General features: G+C 25.6%; 1 protein-coding gene across 1 annotated transcript in view; it reads left to right on the top strand.

The window, feature by feature from the left end:
- LOC114130372 (collagen alpha-1(XV) chain) overlaps positions 1–25621 on the top strand; it is a 245455-nt gene that overhangs the window by 177509 nt on the left and 42325 nt on the right. The window contains 1 exon segment of the mRNA XM_050198517.1: positions 22978–23074. Within this exon segment, the coding sequence (XP_050054474.1) occupies positions 22978–23074 (97 nt within the window).

Here is a 25621-nt window from a genome sequence, read left to right as displayed (position 1 = left end):
TGTTACTGACTTAATGTCATCATAGCTATACATGCGTGTAATAATGACGGGACGTAGATCCGACGGAGAAGAAAGATTAGAGCATATCGGGGAGAACATCTGTGAAATAATCGGCCCCGATACGAGTATAGAAGTCATGATAATATTTTTATTTTTTCATTCGTAAACCACTGCAGTTCAATCGAAACCTGCTATTAATTGCAATATTTTTTTTTTTATCTCCCTCGTACAATAATCGTGTAAAATAGCATGTGCATCGTATATAAGAAAAGTAAAATTATAATCACCGCTGCTGTTGAAGATAAATAATATGAAAGAAATAAAAAGCCATGATATTATATACACAATGTAATATAATATTTTGTAATGCATCTACTCGTGTACGTCCTATAATATCGTATCCATTCGATACGATTTTTCCGCAGTCGGGTCTGGCACACGCGCGTGGTACCTAAGTAGTCCTTCTCCGTCTCCTTCGCCCCGGCCGCGTTTCCCTTTCCGCACTCTCGCGCCGTTTCTCCCAATATAATATATTTACCAGTCGACGTAATATACGCGTAGGGACATACAGATATTATAAATATATACACATGTATTATTGCGATGCCACGAGAGTGTATATTATATAATATTATATATACGCACCTACGACGTTTATATTGCAGCGCATAAATCCAACAGTAACGCAATCGAGCGGGTCTACAGATGTATGTTATAGGAGGTACCTGGGTGTGCAGTTTGGCCCGCGATATACCGAATATAAAAATAATAATAATAATAATAATAATAATAACAATAATATACACAGACAGTATGTCGTCTATTTATTTATATTTATTTGTTACTATTTTTCTTATGTGAAAAATCGATGGGGGCTAATAAAATACAACATTATAATATTTTACATTTATATGGGGTGATCAATTTGATGTAAGACGTTTAATTTTATGTAAAAAATACCTAGTTATTTTTTTTTTTAAAAAAATTATTTTTACTATATCATTTTTAATCATTACAAAACTAATTTTTTCGAAAAACATGATATTTTTTTATTATTTTGGATGACATCATACATTTTTATTTCATATTCCAAAGCAGAATATTATATTGTTCGGAGTGTTTCTGTATCTGTAAAAATCTAATTTTGGACAAATAGCAGTTGATCATTTATAAAATATAAGTTTTAAGTGTTTAAACTTTAGATGACCACAGTATATTTTGCGAGGTACCCCTCTGCCACCCCGCTCAAGAAATTTAAACCTTAAATAATAAATTGTAACTAGCGCCCAGAATTGTTTGAATTTGCATATTTCTATTGATTTATTTATAAAACTGCAAGGTAAGACATAAATTCGAATCTGAACCTAATGAATTAGTAAGTGAAATTGGATTTTTTTATATTTTTATATATTTCATAAAATTTCAATTATCAAGTATCTATCCATAACAAAATAGATAGGTATGATCATATGTTTACTGATAGGCATTCCCTTCAACAGACCCATCTATTACTTAGTTCTCCGCATCTCATTGGTCGTTCATATTACCGGATTATTGAAATTAAATTACGAAAACAGAAGTAGGCGTGGTGCGCTGGATCAGACGAGAACACGTACCGATGTGATCATACCTATCTATTTTGTCATGTATCTACCTATATTTGGTGTTCTTTTCAATATCATGTATATTTGAAAAAAAAAAGTGTGGTCAATTGGGTAACGCTTTGCTGTACAGTAGGTATCGAGTGAACCTCAGACATAGAGTTTGTAGGTCAAGGGTGTGTTAAATTTTAATACAATGATAGGTATCATTGTATACAAAAAACGATTTTTAACGGAAATGATTTGTCAGTTTAGGGTATAATATATTTTCCATTTTGTGGTGAAAAAGGTGGTTTATGTTTTAATGACTTTAATATTTTTTTTAAATAATATGTGTCTTACGTTAAATGGATCACCCAGTATTATGCGCAGAAAAACTATAATATGCATTGCGGCGTTTTTATCGCCGTGTCGCGTATCACGACGCCGAGAACGGCAGCGACTGTTGAATCATACCAATCGTCAGAATAGTTTTTAGTAATCTCTTATTGTTTTTATAGTGTTTGAGTGGTGTACAACATTTATAATATTTCGTAAGCATCAGTCAATCCATCTCATAATAGTAATAACAGTAATAATAATGATGTATAGAGAAGGACAGTGGACACTATACGTACACACAGAGATTTAAGTTTTATTGCCCGGCGACTAATTGAACTACCTAATTGAAGAAGATAATACCGTCCTCCGTAGATTTAATATTCAAAAAATCAAAAAAAAAAAAAATGAACTATGTAAATAATACGTACAATGATTAATAGTATAACTTACCATGATATGCCCTTAATCGTGCTATAATTATGTTTATATGTAATATAACATAATTTTATTATGTTATAATATAGTATAATATATGTAATTATCAAAATTTTTACTTTGAACTATGCGTCCTTAAAATCATTTTTAATTATTTTTAATTTGCAAATGCAACTATTATAGCCAATAGGCAATAACAGACACAGAACAAATGTATAGGTACATATAATAATATTTCATTAAACATTATCCTCTTTAAATAGGTTTTAAATTGTCATTTCCAACAAAAAAAAATTATGCTTTCACAATCTAGTTCAATTAAAAAATATATTAAGAACGGTTTCCAAACCACAAAACGTGTCATGTATATACTTAACTCAAAACATCAGACAAACAATTCGTATACATTTTTAAAATAACTAAAAATTAATATTGCATAAAATATGGTAAGATAAACGTTTAAATTTTCCTAGCATAATAATAAAATACATAATTTAATTTAATATTTCGTAAAATTATTTATTAGATCATACTATTAAAAGCTACGAAATATATAATATTCTGCTTCTATAATATTAAAACAACTAATTATAGGGTGAAAAAAAGGCAAAAGTATAAATGAAGAATAAAAGCTGCTAAATATATAACCACTAATGAGTAGGTAAAGTCGGTATACGTAGACAATATTCTCTATACCTGCATTAGCTAAAACACTATTTAAAGTTATGCATTAATTTGTATTGATAATATGATAATTATACACTTTTTTTATTTAAAATGGATATTAAACTAGATAACTACTTATATTTTATAATCTTACTATTTGGAAAAAGATAAAGTGTATCTGGTACAAACTGTAATTGTTGAAAATTGATAAAAATGTAATTTCTACAATGTTATGTCATGCTATTTTATGTATAATTTATAAAATAATTTAAAAAAATCGTAAATTAAATTAATACGTTACATAAATTAACATTAATTGATGTGGATAATAAAGTAACAGATGTATAATGTGTTTTTAGTGATTATATTATTACATCCTTCTTTCATACTCAATAATAGTATTCATTAGGTTGGTATCTATTTGTCTGGATAACTTTCGTTCATTGTTTACAAATTACAATCTTTAAATTCATAAATCAATCATATTATTCTGTGTTCCCAGAATTAGTTATATTTTTATACTTTTTTAATATTAATTCTATGTGAAGATCTTATAAACAAATAATAATCTATTTATAAGTTTATGATCCAACAACAATAACAGTATCAAAAAGCTGTATAATTTTGATACCATAACAATGTCTAATAGGTATTACTGTTTCTGTATTATGTTCATTATAACATGAACCACTGAACTAACGTGGAACTTACTACTAATATAGCTTTGTTGATGACGTCGTAGTATATAAGAATATTATGTAACACAAATATAAGAAAAAATAGTTTTTTTATCTCGATACATTCTAAGAAATTATATAATATTACAAGTAGGAGGTACAAAACAATAACTAATAATTTAAATTAATTTTATTTATAATTTAATTTATTGCCTACAATATAGATCAATATATAGTACCTATAGACCAGAAGTTCCCAAACTATGGTACGCGAAAGGCCACATGGTAGTAAGTGGAAAACCACATAAAACCACAACAAATAATTAAAATTTGTATTTTTTTATTTTTTATTTTTTTTTATTATTATTAATTTTGGCAAGAAAATGGAAAATCTAATACAGTGAAACATCCATAAAATAAAATCTCATGGGAAATAAAACAAATTAGTATTATAGAGAAATTCGTTAAATAGAATTAACGCATGATTAACAATGAAGGTCATGGTTCTCAAAAATTATTTGTTAAACAGAAAATTTTGTCAAATGTAAGTTTCATTGTATTATTATGTATTGAAATTTATATTTTCAGTAAATATTATATATTATTATCATCCCGAATCATAAAAATAAGTAGGTACGTCAATAAATAGAAGTGTCAATCGGTTAGGTAATCAATTGGTTGAAAACTTGAAAATAACGTCATTTATCGTCGATTTAGAAACTTTTATTACAATTTTTACCACCCTATCATTTTCTTGATATAAATGTGCAAAAATATTGAACAGTTCTATTTTTAGTCATTAGTGAATAGTGGGTACTTAACTGATGCGTAATATACATGAATGGTACACAAAAAAGAAAATTTAAGAACCTTTGGTATAGACTATAAAACATAGACATGATAATAAAGTTAAATATTATCTTAAGGAAGGGTTAAAATAGTCCAGGCAGGCCGAGTAGTGAGTATTCCCAAGCCCATCTTTGTATTTAAGTCCATAATATAATGTACTTAGGTAATACCTACACAATATTATGTTTTATATCATAATTTGTTATTTACCTTAGTCTTTTTAACATATTTAGTAGAATATAATAATTTATATAAATTAGGCATGTACTTATTATATATTATTCATACGCGATGTATATTTCAATTAATATTTCTTATAATATAATAAAATATTTATAAACTAATAAACTAAGATCAACGAATAGCAAATATTGTTTCATATGGAAACGACTTATAACTTATTATTTCGTCGAATCTTTAATAAAAGTCGAGTAATATAAAAACAATACTCTTTCAGATAAAATTTTATAATTATTTACTCAGTTTTTATAAGTACCTACTAAGTTTTGTACATTGTTTTGAATAAAATAAAATTATGATTGGTATTTACTATTGATGATTATTATTTTTTACTTCTAAATTTAAAAACAATAGTTACATATATCTATAAAATAGTTTTCCTTTATTGGATTTGGAAGAAAACATAATATATTATTCATTATAAACAGAGATAACTTATAACAGCAAAATAAAATAAACCATGGTTATACAACACGCGTTAAAAAACCATAAATATATTACATACCATAATTATTAAATGATATTATCTTTAATAGTGATTTATATTAAATACTGTTTCTTTTTAAATCAATCATTATTTCTTTTTGTTTTGTATTCACGTTGTATCATAGTTTTCAATTTGCATATTATCATATTTATGAGCGTATTGTATTCTGTATATAATATAAGTACTGTGGTTTATCAAATTCTGATCAGACCAATAAATGTATTGGCAAAATGTTATATGGTGTTTTTTTAAACCTGAAGACACTTTAAAAATAGAAAAAAAAACTGTTTTCAATTTTTAAGTAGCAAATTGAATCTAGTTGATACTTTTGGGGGTATATAAATATCCAGTACTTTTAAAAAGCATCTATAAAATTGAAAAATTAATTATTAAATATAGTAGTTTATACATGCAACTTCAAGGATGGACAAAATCGATTTTATTGAGCAAAAAAAAAAAAAAACAAATCAAAAACAAATATTCGTATTCGTAGATAGGTAATTAAAATTGTCGTCAAATATTTTCTAGACATGGTAAAATAGTCAAAACATTTTGTATATGTTTGTTTCATTTACAAACATTTGTTATTTTCAAGCCTGTTCTATAAAATATGTAAAATATATACGATATATACAATGTAAAATATAATATTATACATAATTAAATAATTGTACCCTTTTGGCTACACTATATTCTCATACGACCTCTTGGATGCTTGTTGAAGATATAATATAACAATATTTATTTACTATTATTATATATGTGTTATGCATGATATTTATGGTACCTAGGTATAGTTATGGTACTTTCGGGTTTATAAATAAATTTATCTCACAGCTCTTCGGTTTATTATATAGTATTGTATTAATGCCATATACATATAAGTGGATTTATTAATCCAAAAACAAAACTTGGCCGGAACTGTGAGTGCTATTATTATCACTCTGTATGTTCAGCATGAAATATTGGAGTTTTAGAAAAAAAATTAAAAGACAAAAAATTAAAACAATAATTTTATAACTATAAATTTTCACCTAGGTAATTACAGATACATCTATAACATATTATAATTGTATATAGAATATAATAATACTTAATTTGGAGCTCTTTAAATTTTTAAAAATAAGAACAGAATAATATTATTATACAAGAATATCAATACATAAGTGACTTTTTATCAGATCCCGAGTGAAGTTATAAATATTGTATTGGTTTTACAATAAAGGTTTTATTTTTTTTTTAGATGTGACTAACGTCATCTTTTGAATAAAAATAATTAAGTTTTTGACTTTGAGTATAATTTCTAATATAAAATTGGATCTATTTTTTGCTTTATAATTTAAATAGTAAAAACTAAACAAAAAATAATTCATCGTTCTTTTCTTATTAATATAGGAATAATGGAAAACCAAAACATCATAAATTGCTATTACTATTACAGCAGATTGACTTACTTAATTTTTAGTTGTATCTTTTACTAATTAAATATATTTTGTTTTGAATCTTATCTATAACTATTCGACTAATTGTCTTATTATGATACTTCATTTGACCTAAACTTAAAAAAACTTAATACCTTAAGTCTACAACAGTGTTGTACATACAATATGTTCTACATCCATGAAATATTTATCATTTCACAAAACCCGTTGTGAACATTTTCAATACTATAAGTCTATAACATCATATTAGTGCATTTTATTGACATTTACATTTACATAATACAATGATTTTCATAGTGACTAACTCATACAATTATTTATATATTAAAAATATTATACATTTTAAAAATTTCTCGTACCACATAATTCGTATTTTTACAGAAATCAAACGACATTTAGGTATCCTAAATTGTATCCTTCAATGGAATTTGAATACATTATTTAAATAGGTTACATATTTATAAATTTATGAAATTTATGATAGAAATATTATTTATTTGTAAGTGATTGACAGAATATCATAAAATATTTGTTCACTCGTATACAAAAAGGATTTGAGTATTTGACCCTCATCAGTTTGTGGCAGAAAATGATCATTATAAGAAAATAGTATTTAACTTTTAGAATTAATCAGATGTATATTATGTTTATTTAACGTCATTTAGAAATGTAACTAAAAAAAATAATACCAAAAACGTCATACCTACTGAGAAATGTTGGCAAACATTTTTCAACAAAAAAACTAAAAATCATTTCCAATTAAAAATCGTTTTACTACACCTTAAATAGCAATATTTACACATACTCATAGAAAAAATAACAATTTAATTTTTATTAATAGTATTATAAATACGCCTAATTAAATAAATTAAAATTATAATATAAATTGATTTAACACAATTTATTATTTTATAATCACAAATAAATAAAGTAACATTATTAGTTAATAGTTAAAGATGCTAATTCAACTACATTAACTCTCATTTTCCATGTTAATACGCTTACTGAGATTAGCAGAATCACATATATTAATTAAAAGTTTATTTTATTTTATTTATTTATTTTTTTTTTTTGAATTAAAAAACCAAACAAATAATTAACATTAACTATAATATAGTTATAGAAACTAAGTTATAGTAGATATATATCATAAAATTACTAACTATTATTTATAACTTGTAGGCTATCTATAAATCAATCGACATGATTAAAACTACTTTTATCAACCATTTTTCACATAAAAATGTTGCAGTTTTATAAACTTCTGTTCGTCGTTCTACTGTTAATTTATAAATGATACATGATATGGCACATGTAAATTATTGCTCTAATGTCAAGTATTTTCCAAATATAAAAAAAACATATCATTTTAAAATCAAAATGAAAAATGAAAAATATATATTATGTGTAAATATTATTATTATTATAGACTATGGAAATTAGTATCAAATAATATCTGTATAGTGTAGACAAAATAAATTACTTACCTAAATGTTGGTTTTTGTATTTGAACTTTTTAAAATCGTAATGAATTAAAAATAAAATAAAAGTGTCAATTATATAAATACAGTTTAAGTAATAAAACTATAATAATTTATATCTACTTAAATAAAAAATCAATTGACTATATGCAAATAAATTATTTTGCTTAAATTTATAATTATTATAAAAAAAAAAAAGTACTACATAAATAAAATTTAATAAAATAAGAATAACTTTTGTTATTTATTTCTAATAATTGTTAATCCACATTAATAAAATACTAAATTTGTTTTAAATTTTAAGTAACATAAACTTAGAGTTAACGTTTAAACTTTGACCTTAATAAGTTAGAGAATATATAATTTCCAACTGTAATTTTTCTATTTAAATAAAATATCAGATAGGTTATTAGAAATATTTTTATAATATTAATAACTAAATACTTGTGTTAGAGTTACTTACATTTAAATGTAATTGCCCAAAAAGTTTTGAATATTTCTTCCAAAGTACCAATTAATTTCAAACTTATAAATAATATCAATTTATTGAAATAATCAGATTGTCTTCTACTACTAACTATTAACTGTACTAATTAATAATTTATTGTATAGGATATAAGTATATTTAATCACATACCAATTATAATATTATAACATAAGTACTGCTATTATGCAACTAGCATTTCCATAAACCTTATGTCCTCATTTGAAAACTTACAAATAACTATGTGCTTTTCTTGAGCCTATAGTTTAATTTGTATAATGCTTATTAGAGTATAGGTAATATTATTATATATATGTTATTTAACAATATTATACCATTATTCACTTATAAAGTTAGTTTAGAACGTTAAATCGTATAATATTAATTTATTTAACATTTTTTTTTTTTTTTTAATAACAAACCAGAAACTGTTTATAAATACTAAAAATAAATATAATTTATATATAATATATATATATATATCTTAAATATATTTTGGTTATAAAATACTATGTTTATTTATTAAATAGTTTTGTGTGAAATAATTATATACTGTAATCTACCAAAATATTATTAGGTACAAAAACAATACTTACTTATACTTTTCAGTTTTTTATTTTTAAATTTCATTTGAGTAATACAATTATTTTATTGTATTCAAAACATTTTCTGCGAACTCATTTCACAATCCAATTTTGTATACAAATATTTAAATATTTTTACTTCAAAATTCAGTATAATAACAATAAAACAAATATTGTGCGCGATAGGTATACCACTTTGTATCATCTGTGGTGGTGTTGTATACGAATAAATGTGAATTAGTGGTTTTAATAAAGCAAACTGTAGCAAGAAAAAAAAATGTAATTGTTTCGGCAATAACAAAAAGTTTCGTAATGACCAATAACCTACCGCGCGTATAATCTTCCGCCTCACTCCCATATCGAGTAACAGTACGGTTATAGTCTTCCAGTTACTCCCAAACCATGTTTACTTATCCAAAACCACAAACCCCCGAGCATTAATTAGCAATAGAATTAATTTTCGAAGCTCTGGAGAACACACACAACAAACACACACGCACACACTATCTTCAGGAGGAAATTGCTAACCGCTACAACGAATCACGTGGGATATGGTAAACTCACGTGCAGTTGAATCTATGTGGGTATGTGTGTGTGTGTGTTCATGTTTGTCGTTTGTATAAATGGAATTCAATATGTTTCAACAGAGGAGTGCGGAAAGTCATGTATATACCACAATAATATCATCCTACGAGCTAAAATGATATGTCTATAAAATAATTACAATTCATATAATAGTTTCACGATAAATTCGTTGACTGGCTCCCTATTTCGTAATCTACGATACTTGTTGTTGATAGTAGGTACCAGCAGTATATTTCACCGCCTCAGAAAACATTTAACATCGATAAAATAAACCTATGTAATAATCGTACGTTTGCTAAATTTATTTTCCCGATCGGAGAAGAGAAGAAGGTTAAAGTGTATCCAATGTTTATGGGGTATTCAGTACATAGGTACTACATAAATTTTACCACTGGGGGTAAAAAAAAATTGAAGTTGTCAGGAACCTGTGATGCTATTTTTCAAACTTATCTCCGAGCCGAAGTGAGATTTTTCACAGTACTATACTATACTGCAGGAGTCTGTGCTGTACGAAATAGTATTGATTAGACCTAACCTTCCCACAAAAATTTTACTGATACATTTGTCTCATTTCAACATAAAGTGCATGTGCACCACCCTACAGTGTAGCCATCTAAGTTTTTAATTATTTACATAAGTTCATTGTAATCGTAATACGTATAATAAGTTGTTTCTAAGCTCTTTGACATTGATCGAAGAGTCACGGTAACATTGTTTTTTTATTATAGACTACTACATTAAGACTTTAGACACAGTGATACGTTAGTATAGAAGTGTGTTTTGCTCTTAAGTCGTTAAAAAAATATTTCAAAATTAATTTTATATTAAAACTCTTTATAATGTGGTGTTTTGTTTTAAATTGTTAGAAATCAAATTGTAAAAATACAAATATACAACTTTTTTCTTTACCAAAAATGAAAATAGGTATGTAATTGGATTATTAATTATCAATTATAGTTATCATTAGTTTATAATATTTTGTATAAGGTTGATACTTGAAAATATTATTTATTAGGTTGAATGTATGGCTTACAAATTTTTATCGTATTGTTGTAAATAAATTAATGTTTATATTATATTCGTATTGATTATCGATTATTTTATTGTTTAAGTTATCTTATTAATTTAATATTAGGTATATTAACTTTGATAAATTTAGACATATTATCATTGATTATAGAATATTTAATTAAGATGTCTATTACTTTAAATAATAATTATGTATTTATTTATTTCATTCAAATTCAAAAAAAATACTAGTTCTCGTAGAAAAACTCTTGAGGAGACCCAGAGTATTATATGTTGATGCATAAAAATAATTATAAATGAACAGATAGAATGACAAAAAAGATTTTTTTTATTGATAGTGGTTTATACTTTATTATAAATTAAATTTGTTAACAGTTACCTAAAACTACAATAATGTGAATAATGAATATATCTATATCGTGCAAAATACTGAAATACATGACTGTAAGTCTATACTAGGTTTCTTGCATATTTACTAAAAATTATTTATTATATCATTCAAATGTACAATATTTAAACGTACTTACATTACGAATACTAAAATCCATTTGATACATTAATTCATCTTAATTAACCTCATAATTCAACATATACCGCTACATATTGAGCATGATTTTAATCGTTTTGCGGTGTATCCACCGTTGTATAATTATCGTGGAAGACAAAAGTATTACGTTCATAGCCATATTTCAAGGTGTTTTGTAAGTACTTACATCACTATAATGTTTATAAATGCATTTGTTTGCGTGACTTATATTTTAACCAAGAATACCATATATTATTGATGGTTGTAAAATGTTTATTTTATAATATTAGTTAGTGTTTTGTAGTTATAGGTTATAGAAAAATTTCAATATGTCAGTCATTAATTTATTATAGTATAATATTTATTAATTATTATATAGTAGATATATAAGAAAAGTTATCACTTATTAATAATACAGTTAAAATTTATGAAGAAACAACAGATATTACCTAAAATATAATTATGCAATATTTACTAGGTAGTCATTTTAAATCCGCTCATTATTTCAAAAATGTTGACGTTTTTGGAAACATATTTGTACCTATATAATTTAAAATAAAATTATGTCGAAAAAAAATAATTTTAAATTATTAATTATATTTCCATTTAAGTGAGTTGTCTAGAGTAGCACAACGATACCTAACATAGTATTGATTTATTCCGCTTATCTAAACTTTAAATATTTCTAAATTATAAATTGCTCAATCAAATTTTAATTTGTTTATATAGAAAACACTTCAAAAAAAAAAAAAATATATTTATTTTCCTCAAGCTATAAAATTAAAAATATATATTATGATTCAAAAATATTGTATCCGTAGGTACAAAGAAAATATGTTATAGTTAGATATTATTCAAACAAAAAAAAAAAATAAAATAGAACTTTTTGAAATAATGAATGTACACAATACAACACATAACTGTATATTATATGAGACTAGAAAATGAACAAAACACGATTAAAGTTAAAAATTTAACTTAAGTTGTCAATTCGATAGTTTTGTAATTTATAGTTTATATATTCGTCCCATACATAATTTAGTTATTTTTATTTTTTTTTTTTTTATTTGTTTAGTACAAGTCTGACCAATGTCGGTTTTCCCTTGTCCCCGGGGTAACATGTATAACGTAAAAAGAGTCCATGTGATAATAATATAATAATGTAATTCCAAAAAATAAATCAACAATACGCTGGATTACAAAAAAGAAAACCTCTAACAACTGACTTTTGTGGCACAAATTCTATGCTTGTAATTAGACATTTTAAGAATAAATCGACTTTTTAATAGCTGAGGTTAAGTTTTTGAAAACTACCTACACCTTTTTATTTTAAAATTCGTATATTTTTTTTTACCTTTGCAGAATGAAAAATGAATGTAGAAATAAAAATGATTACGAAAAAAAGCGCTAATTACGCAATTAGATAAATATATCGTTGTTTTATTGTTATTATTATTTTTTCATATCTCTAAACCTCTCTTCTTGTGTGTCCAGATGTGTTTTAACGCATTTCAGTTTTTTCCAAGTCTAGTAATTCGTTACACCTGGAACCTGCCTAGTGTTCAACAGACACTCGACGATTATATAAGTTCGTACTTAAATTCTTTGTCTAGCCACAAATAAAAAGTCATTAACCCCGTTTAATTAAAATAGCCTTTTCCCTGTTTTAATTACGTTCGCAAATGATGTCGCATAATACTCACAGACCACGCAACAATTTTTTAGCCAGATTACAAAACCAAAGCCAGACACAGTCGTTAATTGTGAGCAAAAATTTCTAAAAAAAAAAGCAAATATATATAATACTAATCCCGTAGAAATATAGTTTATACTATATATAATATTGTAGCAGAACTCAAAGTTTTTTTTAATGATCATTGATGCAAACGAAGTTTGAAATGTTAAATAAAATTTTATTAAAATAAATATGGTTTTTCAATTTAGTTATCCGAAAATTATATCTTCAACGAAGTGAAATAAAGTGTTTCGTGTTTTTAAAACATTTAGAAGTATGAACTACATGGTTTTGAATTATTAAAAAAAAAAAAAAAAAATCATTTTATAATAGGTATGTTTTTTATGCACAGTGTATTTTTCAATTGTTTTTTTTTAATTTTTAGATTAGCATTATGGAAGGTGTTAACAGTGATGGTTATGACTGTGTAATAGTAAAAAGTTCCACATGAATTTTATCAAAAAATTGAGTTTTTAAGTTGGGTCATGCGTTATTTTCTATAATACATAAATACCTCTAAAATGTTAAAATGTCTAAAACTTATACTCGATCGAATATTATAAAAGTTATTCCAACACAAAAGAACAAATACCTGTGTGTTTAAAAAATTGGCTAAAATTGAATTTAATTCTTGCATTACTACATTTAGCTAATTTAACACCATTTAGTATAACGTACCTATTTAATTTTGTTACATATCATAATCTATAAATCTATACATACAATAGTAGTTAGTAAATATAGATTATGAATATTTGATGAAAAACAATATCTATTAAAAATTAGTGTGTGAACAGTGTAACAATATTTAATTATCATTGAAAGATATTTTTATTTATATTTTTAATAATATAAAAACTGTATAATACTATAGATTGCCGATTATATTCCAAGTTAGGTATATTTTGTTATAAAACAGATCCCAAATTTTAATTGTTAATACAATTTAGAATCAATTTTATAATTTTATAGTAATTTTGTTCTGCTTAAAATATTTAAATATTTATCTATTAAATACAGAATTATACATCGAATATGCTTATTCGGTATAAATTAAATAGTTTATTTGTGTTATGTTTTATTTATTAGCTTTAGCTTTCATCTGTAAACTATTTTATCTTGGAAGTTATTAAATTTTAACAAAATTTAGTTGAAATAACACGTGCAACTTCATAAAAAGTAAATTAAAAATACATTACATTAAACATTAAATAGTAAAACCTGACTGCTGAATAAATGTTTAAAATGTTTAAAAGTAATTATAATATTATTTTAAAAATGGTTATTGATAATAAAGATTAATGAGAATGTATTGGATTTTAAAATATTGTATAAACTGTGTGCTCATAGATAGGAGAGAATAATAGTAAAAATATAGTTCATATTATTTTTAAAAACAATTAATGGATGTTTTTAAATCACAACTGTTTATTGAATTTGAATAAATGATAAGCTTATACTATATAGAAATGTATGGTTATGTTAGATATGGATCAGGATAATAAGTTAACATTTTTTTATACGATTCCATACATTAAATAAATCATTTTTAAAGTATGCTGATAGAGATTAGTATTAGCTATATTCGTATTAATATTTAACGTAATTAATAACCAATATAGTATAATATCTTATAATTTAAAAACTATAAACATTAGAAATTTAGAAATAATTAAACAGTATAATACCATAATAATATTATAAAATATGTATTTATAATATTATAATATATATAAATTAAAAACATATTTAATGATAATATAAACATCAATATAACGTCTTACATTGGTTATTCGTTATTCTACTCGTTTAATTTTGATATTTACCACTTCATTATTTAAATACGGAAGTAAAATGTTTTTTCATGGAATTAAAAATTAACTATTATTTTAACAAAACAAAATAAAATAATCTGAAGAGATTAATTAATAGGATAATTATTATCTTAAAATATAACGATTTACAATGTTTAAATAGATAACTATTTTTATTTTTAATGTTCCAACTGAAGTGATCCATTAAATAGTCATTTTTTCCTTGAAACTTTTGATTGGATTTTATTAAATAAATTCTCAACTAAAAGTCTAAAAGTACCTTATATACCTATGTATTCAAATGAATATTGCATATAAAGCGTATGTCAATTTTAATTACAAAATTGAAAATTCAGAGAATATTAATGCAGTATTTGTTTTCTCTCTCAGACCCACCACTCATGTGTAACATAAATAAAACGTCTTCACGTAAAATTATGTATTAAAAAATATATATTTTTAGAAGATTATATTTTTATTAAATAAATAGAAAAAATGGGTACATTTACCTACACATATGTGTATTAAATTGTTTTTAGACTATATTCAAACAATTAAATATGTAGTACCCTTAAAAATATAATTATCTATAAATAATTTTTGTAATAGATGATTTTACTGAGATAGGTAGGTAGGTGTATTCAAAGGTTATAAAAATGATTTTTTGCGAATAATTTTTGTTTATGTTACACGTGGGTCAGAGAGAGATTACAAATAGCGCTCAGAGCTAAAATAATTATAGGCGTTTTAATGATTAAATTATCATAATATTATTGATGTGGTACTATTTACATATTAATCTAAGAAACCGATCAAACTTTGTATACCGAAAAATGTGTTATAATTTATGAGTCATCTAAGCCAATATTCAATTTATACTAATCAACATTTCAATTGATATATTATATTATATTATTAATTATTATTAAGTTCCGTGATGTGTATTTTTCAATTCTGATTTCAACAATAATTGATTATCTGAGTAATGTGTAAAAACACCATACACCAGTTTATAAAATAAATACATCAAAATAAAATCTATCTAATTAATAATTAAAACAGAGTTCCCAATCTATTATATTTGATAATAATATATTAACATAAATATTATATTTTTTCAAAACATTTCAGTAAATTACGTACTTTGTAATATTAGTATTGTATTATTCATAATTAGGGTATACTGTTTTAATCACAACGATACTAATATTAATATATTACATATAAATAATAATGCTAATAATAACAATAATACTTTAATGATAAAAAAAATTTGTTACAATTGAAATACTAGTATAATAGATAAAACGGAAAAGAATAATATATTTTATTATAAAATTTAGTTAACACAATATCGATTCATGACAATATTCTAGTGCGATAACAAGAAATGAAAATATAAACGAAAATTTGAAAATATCTAAATCCGTATACTTTTGTTGTTTACCCGTTTTTGTTATCTCTGTCCAAAACCCATAAAAATCTTCCATGCAAAAAAAAAATAATAATATACTTCGACATTCATAGTAAAACTTTAAACAAAGAAAGAAAACAAATTTCAAAAATATCTTGGCAGATAAAAGCAACCATAAAGATTACACGGTTTGGGCGAAGTTTAAAGTCCATGGTATTCTAAATAAGATTGTCGTTTTTGGGAAACTGGCTAGTGACCACAAATCGCACACAAAAAGTTCTATGAATATTTTTGTTATTATTATTATTTTTGTACCGTTTTTCCTTTATAAATCAAGTATTTATGTAGGTATACATATTTGTTTGCCAGGACCTATAAAATTACTGAACAAAAAAATACTGAAAATAGAAGTCAATGTATATTAAAGTAGTATAAAATAAACTAAAAAAATAATAATAGTCCAGTTCTACCATGTTTGGTAGCATTAAGGTAAGTCGGATGATGGTATACATCATATTCATATACCTACGTAGAAATATTATACCTTTTTGATTGCAACGCGTTTCGTCAACTCAAAGTAAAATTAAAGCTACTCGAGGGCACTGTTCCACGTCGAAATATTCAAAAACAAAATTCCTAGTAGGTACTCGTTTATGTTTCGGTTTCAAAACTGCACAGTTGGGACCTTTTCCGAGCCAGTCTCGTAGACCGCTAAAACACTGAAACGTCTACTCAGCTACTTAATTTTTATTACGAAGTATGAAAAACATCACTTGCTTTTTTCCCCAAGTAAATAAATAATACTTAACATACATATAAATGTATATGAAAACAATATCTATGCACATAAATATTATGATTAACATATTTATATTGTTATTTGGCAATATAACGTTGCAATACGTAAAATGTTTGTTTGGTGAATTATTTACTTTTTTTTTTTTTATCAAGCAAACAATCGACAATATCTTTAGTTATTGGAACATTACATTTTATTAAATATTTATACTACATTAAAATTTAACTAATAATAGACAGATGAATAATTTTAATTTAATTAGCGAGATAATCAATAATTTTTAATTGTAATGATAAATGCAGTATGCATTACATAAAGGTTAGGATAAATTAAGTTATTGTTTAAATTTTGTTACTTTTTTATATACCAATAGAAATAATATTTAGTGTCAAAATTACCTGAATTATAAAAAAAAAAAAAAATTAACTTAATTTTAGTATTAAGATAAAAAAAATCTAAATTATTTCGTTGTCATAGTCTAAAGTATAAAATATAAAATAATTTAATCCACTTAAATACTTTCAAAAAAACTGTGATTGTTTTAATTTATCACCCTAACTGAATAGTGAAAAATTAGTATTTTATTATTACTAGTATATTAAATTTTTATGGTATACCTAATAATTAATAGAGTTTTTAGTTCGTGAGAACAGAGAATTTTTATGACTATATTTAAAAATTAAATAATCCTATGACGATACATTAATTCCAATTAAAATGTCTCATGCACCTAGTCGTGTAATAGGAAATTTAATCGTACTTAACATTGATTAAATGAAAATAATTGTTAAGTTATTTTAAGTGTTCATAGAATATATTTTATTGGTGAAGTACGTTCTACTACTTTTAAATGAATGTTAAAATTGAATTAGAATAAATACAAATCAAGAATGTTTGGTTTAACTTTGTAACTTTAGATTTTAGCATTAATTTTAGTTGAATCATTTAGTTATAATAATTATGAGAAAGAAAGAACTCTTCCATCTTGGTGTACCGTATTTAATCATTATAGTTAACACATATTAATAATAATACAAACAGTATAGTAGGACCATTCGAAAGAAAAATATTATTTCTACAAAGGTATGATAATGGCCGTCAATTTGTAACACGAGAGTAAAACTTAATGCAATCATAATACTCTAGTACACACGTTTCTAGGTTTGAATTCTAATACAAATTTACAAAGCATTTATCCGTACAATTCTGAATACGGACAATCCTATTTAATTCAGGCAAAGACATGGGTACCTATTGCAAATTATGCTTATTTTAAATTTAACTATGTACAATTTATATTGCAAAAAGGAATTTTATAACGATTTCAATACTTAGCATACTAAATAATACAACAAACAATTTACATTTCGTGTTTTAATGGAAAAAAAACCTGCCATTCTGTTTACACTTTCAATATTGTGGCTAATAAATGTATATACATATATAGCCTTGTGTGTATACGTTACACGCGTTATTCATTTGTAAAATTACAATGAATCAAAACGTATTTTGTCCATAGAAGATGTAATATTAAATAGTATTATGCTTAGATATCAATGATCTACGTAATTTAGAAAAAAAATCGCACTTAAACTTTCATGTTTTAAAACGCATATTCACTTTTTTTTAATACTTTGTCTTTTTTCTTTTTTTTTTTGGTGAAATTTTACAATATTCTATATTATGATCCTATAATATATCGATTGCGACCAGATAAATTGTTCGATCCACAATAGACAAATACTATTATATTATCTTCAAAAAGATTAAAAAAAAAAATTATCAATAATTTAATTTCACAGTCCACAAAGTCCTCTATTGTTGTGTTAACGATACAAATGTACAGTTGATGCACACCATCCATGTATATCTTTTTCATTTTTCTTTAATCGGATTGCCAATCTGTTTTATATCGTATAAGGGGAAGGGGAGAGGACGTATAAAAGCGTAGATATGTACAGCGTTTGGTTGATGAAAGTATATACGTATAATACAGTTATATAATATATTGGATAACAAAAGTGTAACGAAAAAAAATGTAGAATACGCTTCTTGTACTGATGGTATGTTTTGTTTCTTGCGAGAAAAAAAATGAATTTATCATTGTTAAGTTCTACCATATAATGGCTAAAATATACTCATCGTATTTTTGGAAGACAATCCGTCGAAGGCAGCGGCTGGAATGGAATAGTGAAAGAGACACGTCGAATCGAGTCATTTATATTGCAGAAAGTACACGGGCTCAACGAGGACCTTGTCAATTATTTTTGGCACAATATTGGGACTATAAATCAAACGAAAGGCTTAGCGAACTCACCGTTTAAAATGAAAACCATGCCAAATCCGTTCCATTCTTTTTCCCACTTTATTCCACAGTACCTACGTGAAAATACGGTTTTATCATAGTTGTTTTTGCCGAAATACAACAGTCATTTTACACCACCACAAAATAATTTACCAAATTATTGGTTACACATTTATATCATTTCATATAATATTCACACTCGTCGCACGTGGCGCAAAAAATAACGAACATCATAAATAACGCATTATTATATTGTTATTGTTGATTTATCACAATCGATAGACTTAATATTATACCTATTAATTTATTATTATATTATTGTAATGACATCACTATCAAAACTTGTATCGATGTTTCAGTTAAAATACTTATACCTAGTATTAGTGATGAACTGAATTTAAATTTTAAATGACTCAATTTCATAAAAAGTATTTTTGTTTTTAGTCTAATATACATTATTTACTTGTAACAAGGTTATGATATAAATAAAATGTAACCGAAAATACTAAGAATTCGAGCCTAGTATATAATTCGACGAAACTGGCACGGAGTGGCACCACCCCCTTTGAACAGTTAACGTAATAGCCTCAAAATTGACCACTCCGGCCCACCACTGCTAGTATTGATAATACGATAATATTATATTTTCATCAGATTTAATCAGGCAAGCACTACAAAAGTGCACAACAATGATAATGACGTTATTTTAAATTGAAAAAAAGGTCTCCGTACTTTAATAACTATTGTTAAACATCATTGACAATATTATGAAACCATCGCAATATTTTTTTGCTCATTTCGTCGGCTACCGTACTGTTTCGAAGAAAAGTGTACTATTAAGTTGATAAATTGACAGTGATGTTACAAAGAACAACAATTGTAATTTTTCCAGGTACTTTGCCTTGTTGTAATAGTAGGTAAATGATAATTATACAAAAAAATAATAATATATAAGTATAAATAAATAATATGTGGGCACAAAAGTATGACGGCTGACCGAGGGGGACTATAAAATAATAAATATAATGATGATACAAAATAGTATATACAGTATGTGAATTAATTGGAAAGTCAGCTAGTAGCTGTAATTCAAAATAAAGTGTTTATATTGTACCTTTTAAAATGAACTAAAATAAAAAAATAAAAATAAAGAACCAACCTAAATTTTTTTTTTAAATTTGAAAATACCTATTTACACATACACATTTTGTAGATTTATTTATTCGTAATAAGGAGAAAAAAACAATTTTGAAATCCATTGAATTTTAAATGAATGAAAGAAATTTTAATTTCCAAAATTGCTGCATAATATTATTTCATATTTGTATTTATTTCACACTTTGATAACTAATTTTCTAATTTTATAGAGACACTCACAAATCGTAGAAATTGTAATAATATGCAAGATATTTCATTTATTTTTATAATTATTCAAAATTTCCACCATCAACTACTATACACAAATCAATTTTAAAGGCCCATTTGTAACAAAATCAACGCGTCACTGGGAATCTTTTGCACATTTTTAAATATAGTTTCACGAAGTTTCTGCAAAAATAAACATACTAAAAATGATTTTTTATTTTTTTTATTTTAAACCATTGTAAAAAGTAGGCTATATTATCATTGAAAAAATTGCACTACAATATATCTGCATTATATTTCAAATTACAGCTATACTGACTTTTCAATTAATTTACATACTGTATATATAACAAATAATAAAACGAATTAACGATACGGTAGTATATGGTGGTGATTGGTCGGTGGTTGTTTTGGTGGTGTGTGCATTAAGCACGATAGATAATATGGTCCTGACGTCTGGACGGCTCACTCAAAAAGGGGTGAACAGTGACAATGACAGTGATGTCAAAAGTTTGACATCACTGACGGTTTTGGTACAAATTATAACGACAACAAAAAACAATGGCACGGTGATTTGTGGACGTTCGTGTCGATACCGACTAGTGAATATGAAAACTTTTTTTTAGGTTGCCGGGCTGATACCATATTTTACAATGATAAAACACACACACACACACTAATAATGCACAACTAAAAAACAGTCGAAGGAAAGCGAGGAGGAGAGGCGATTATATCTTAAACACGTACAATAATAAATTCAACAGCGAAGTGGTCGGCGCTGTATCCTTCAGGATGTTCAACTCTGATACGCTTGTCTGCGTTGGACTAGCCGAACTTAACGTTAAGGACACGCCATGTGTGCTGTATACGCTGTACGATATTAAAATATAACATACACGCGTCCACGAAACGTTCGGACGACGAACCTTTTGAATTATGTCGCGCACGAAAAGCTCTGGCGATCCCTTTTTCCGCCGCAGCAACAATTATTACCTCCGTTTCGTGGACTGTGCTCGGAACAGTCGTACTCAGAGCTGTTAAGTGCTGTGGTGCGGAACCCCGCACGACGACGTATGGTCCGTGTCCCACATGTTTTCGTGGTTAAGTGCTATTTGTTTTTTCAACACTTGTATTTTCGACGTGACCGTTTGTAGAACGGAACACAAACATCGGATACCGCGACCAAAGAGCGTGTGCTTCTCAGATTTATTCGGCAAGCCACTTTAGATGTCCGTCGCGATTTAAAAACATAACAATATTTAAAACACTCAAGGCGCATCGTGTATACTTTCGAGAGCGCATTCGAATCGTCTTCTTTTTGGAAACAACACAAAAACACACACACACACTCGTTGTTTGGTATTTAGTTGTGATATAATTTCAAACATAATAAATTACGAGTATTTCACATATAACGTACGCATAGATATCAATCGTACCGCTAATATAATAATAGCTCTCGAACGTATGTTCGGGGTGATCGTATATGACAGTTAAGAGACCAGTTGACGTACGATAAAGAAATGCCTAGCGCGTTCGTTTGAACCGTATAATATTTGTATACATTTGGTTGATGTGATACTATAATATTATGTTATAATATTCAAACATTTCATACTCACTGGATACTGCGAATCATTACATACCTACATAATATTATACATTATTCGAATTCGAATTGAATTAAATTAAATTTCTCGAAATGATTTATCGCCATACCGTTTTGTTTGCAACCGCACTTAAAATGTTTATAAATAGACGTGATTTTCGTTGTTGTCGATGTCTTGTTATTATTATTCTCATACCTGGGAATCGTAAAATTGTTCCATACTCCGTCTATTATCCGTCCGTCCGTACACTCCAATGATCAATAAAGCCCTAAGTCGGCCTCTACTCGGGTAAGGTACGCCAACTTTCAGGTCACGTAGTATCTGATAAGAAACAACCCCCCGCGAAACACTTCGGTGTGCCTGTTAGTCGGATTCTACATGAGAATCGTTAAAATCCTGTCGAGTCCACAGTAATCATAAAAACGACCAGCTACTGTGTAAATTAATTTCTCATTTTCTAGCCGACTTTTAGAACTTGCCGCCGAACATATAAAACTTACCGTATATGTTTTTATTTTTTTATTGCAGCCAGACGATGACAAGGAACCAGAAAATCCTGAAGACCTGACTAACGGCGGTTACTCGGATAGACCACCTGCCCCTCCACCACCGCCGCCATCAAACGGTAATTTTTGTTTTTATTATTCGTTTTATTAGTTTTGCTTCCTAGAACCGACAAAACCATTAAACATCTATTGATGTTAAATTCAAATAATGTTTATGTAATATTTACGGCCTACGCGTAATAGCACAAAGTGTACAATACACATATTATTATATTAATAAATAATATATTATATTATCTGCATGTGATAATTTCGAACAAAATCAGGTAATTACTCTACCGACAAAAATACAGTTTTTATTTATTTTTTTAATCAAAATACAACAAAAATATTGATTAGGTACAACTGACAAAAATTTTATTTTTTGAAAATGCATGTTCAATTAAAATAAAATATCCTTTGATTAGGTAATCTAAAAACCCTATAAGTTAAGAAATTCACTATAATTTTATTTCAATTGAATTTATACTAAAATAGCAAATATTAATAGAAAAATCAAATGGTGAAAATTGGATGGAATTCGTGAAATTATGAGACTAACATAAATTATCCCAATCGTAATTATATACAATTAACATATAAATAATATATTTTATTATTATTAAATAATAATACAATACATGCGCTGGATTTAGAAAAAACTATATCAACAAACCATTTCACAAAAAAAAAAAATAAATTTTACTAATAAATATAGTACCTAGTATCATAGATAAAATATTAGAAATATTTATAGAAATAGAAGCTGGGACAGGCAGGTCTCCACTTTCTCAACTTTCTATATAGTTAAACCATATTCCCGAATTTCACATCTATTTTCATCATTTTAATAGGTTTTTGAAAATATATTTTTTTTCATAATTTCCAATTGAACTAAAACAACATTAGGTAGGTATTTAAAACAAAAGATAGAGTATCTACTATCTACGCGGCATACAGATAAATCGATAAATATATACGTCTTGGGTTACTGAATTTTTTATATTTGTTTCCTTTATCTTTATCGCCAATAACCGTCAAAATACTAAAACATTCAACGGGCTATGTACATTATACTTATTGTTAGAGCTTGATCACACGCCGCCGCGATGTTGATAACGGTGCAATCGTTCACCTCCAGCCGATCTTATCTTATCGCATAAACAACGGTTTCGTTCATGACGTCATGGATATATTCTCAGAGTCGAATATAAATTTCAGGAATGATCCACAGCCATAGACATATAGGTTTCCATGTCAAAAATATAAATATTATCGTTATAATGTTTTAAGTTTTTTACTTTTTTTGAACGACAATATACATTTTTAATTTAATATTCTGAATTTTTATTTTTCAAAATATTTCAATACATCCAAATTGAAAGCGGACAAATATTTTATAAGTTATTTGAAGTTTAGGTAAGTATAGATGGTGTGATATACGAAGATACTTCGCAAAATGTTGGTCTAATACTAAGCTAACCAAAACTTTAGATACTTATAACTACTCATAAACTAGTAGTCCGAATTTCAATTTTTATGTATTGAAATACTTCGAAAAATATTTTGATTCAGATTATTAAAAAATAAAAAACCGTATGATTTCATTAAAAAAAAAAAGTAAAATAGGTACTTAAAAAATTATATTGATAAAAAAATGTTTTTTTTTTTACTAGAAATTATGTAAAAAATATTTTAAAAACGTTTATAGATTTTGAAATAATCAGTGCTGTTTGACAAAATAATCACACAGTATAAGATGATCTGAATTATAACAAATGTTTGAACATTCTATAACAATTTTATTTACAACAGTGTAATAGAATTATCGACTGAGAGGAAAATCTATTTTTCTATAATAATAACTCTGACCTTTCATATTATAAAGAATAATAATGAACAGTAACCATGTCAGCTTGGCCCTCAAAAAATGTTTACATTTAAACATAGTTAAAAATCAATAAGTTTTTTTTAGAGTATGTACATACTAAATAGTAAATTTACATGGTTACCCTATTTCATTGAGAATACTACTAACCATTTGAAAATTAATCTAAATTCAAAAGTAATTAATATTGTTATTTTTATAACTATTGTACTAATTCTATTAATTAATAATATATTTCCTAATATAATATACGTACATATTATATTCTAAATTTTAGTCAACACACGCTAACAGGAGTAATATATACCAACATTTTTTTTTCGTACAAACAAATAATATAACTATTGATCTTTCAATTGTAATCACAAATAATAAAAATAATAACACAAATATGCTTCATTGCATTGTATAAATTGGTCATAGTATATCAAAATAAGTGGTGTGGTATTGATCATCAAAATTTATGGTTATGTGTAGGTATATGTAAAAAAAATAACCATCAACAGAATATTACGTTTTATTATAAAAAAAAAAAATCGTATAATAATCCTATTATTTAAAACTCTTTTTAAAAAATAATTATTAAAAATGTTATTTTATTTAGATAATTAGTTTTTTATAGTATTCAGTTCAGTTTAGTACCTACCTATATAAAGTATAATAGTATTTGTAAAGCGCGTAGATACTTTTGAACTATTCGAGGTATACTTTATTAACAATATAATTGAAAACATAACAA

The sequence above is a fragment of the Aphis gossypii genome, chromosome 1 (assembly GCF_020184175.1).
Source record: "Aphis gossypii isolate Hap1 chromosome 1, ASM2018417v2, whole genome shotgun sequence".
In the NCBI taxonomy this organism is placed as follows: domain Eukaryota; kingdom Metazoa; phylum Arthropoda; class Insecta; order Hemiptera; family Aphididae; genus Aphis; species Aphis gossypii.
The sequence above is the reverse complement of the archived record's forward strand: the minus strand, read 5'-3'. Positions and strand labels throughout refer to the sequence as shown.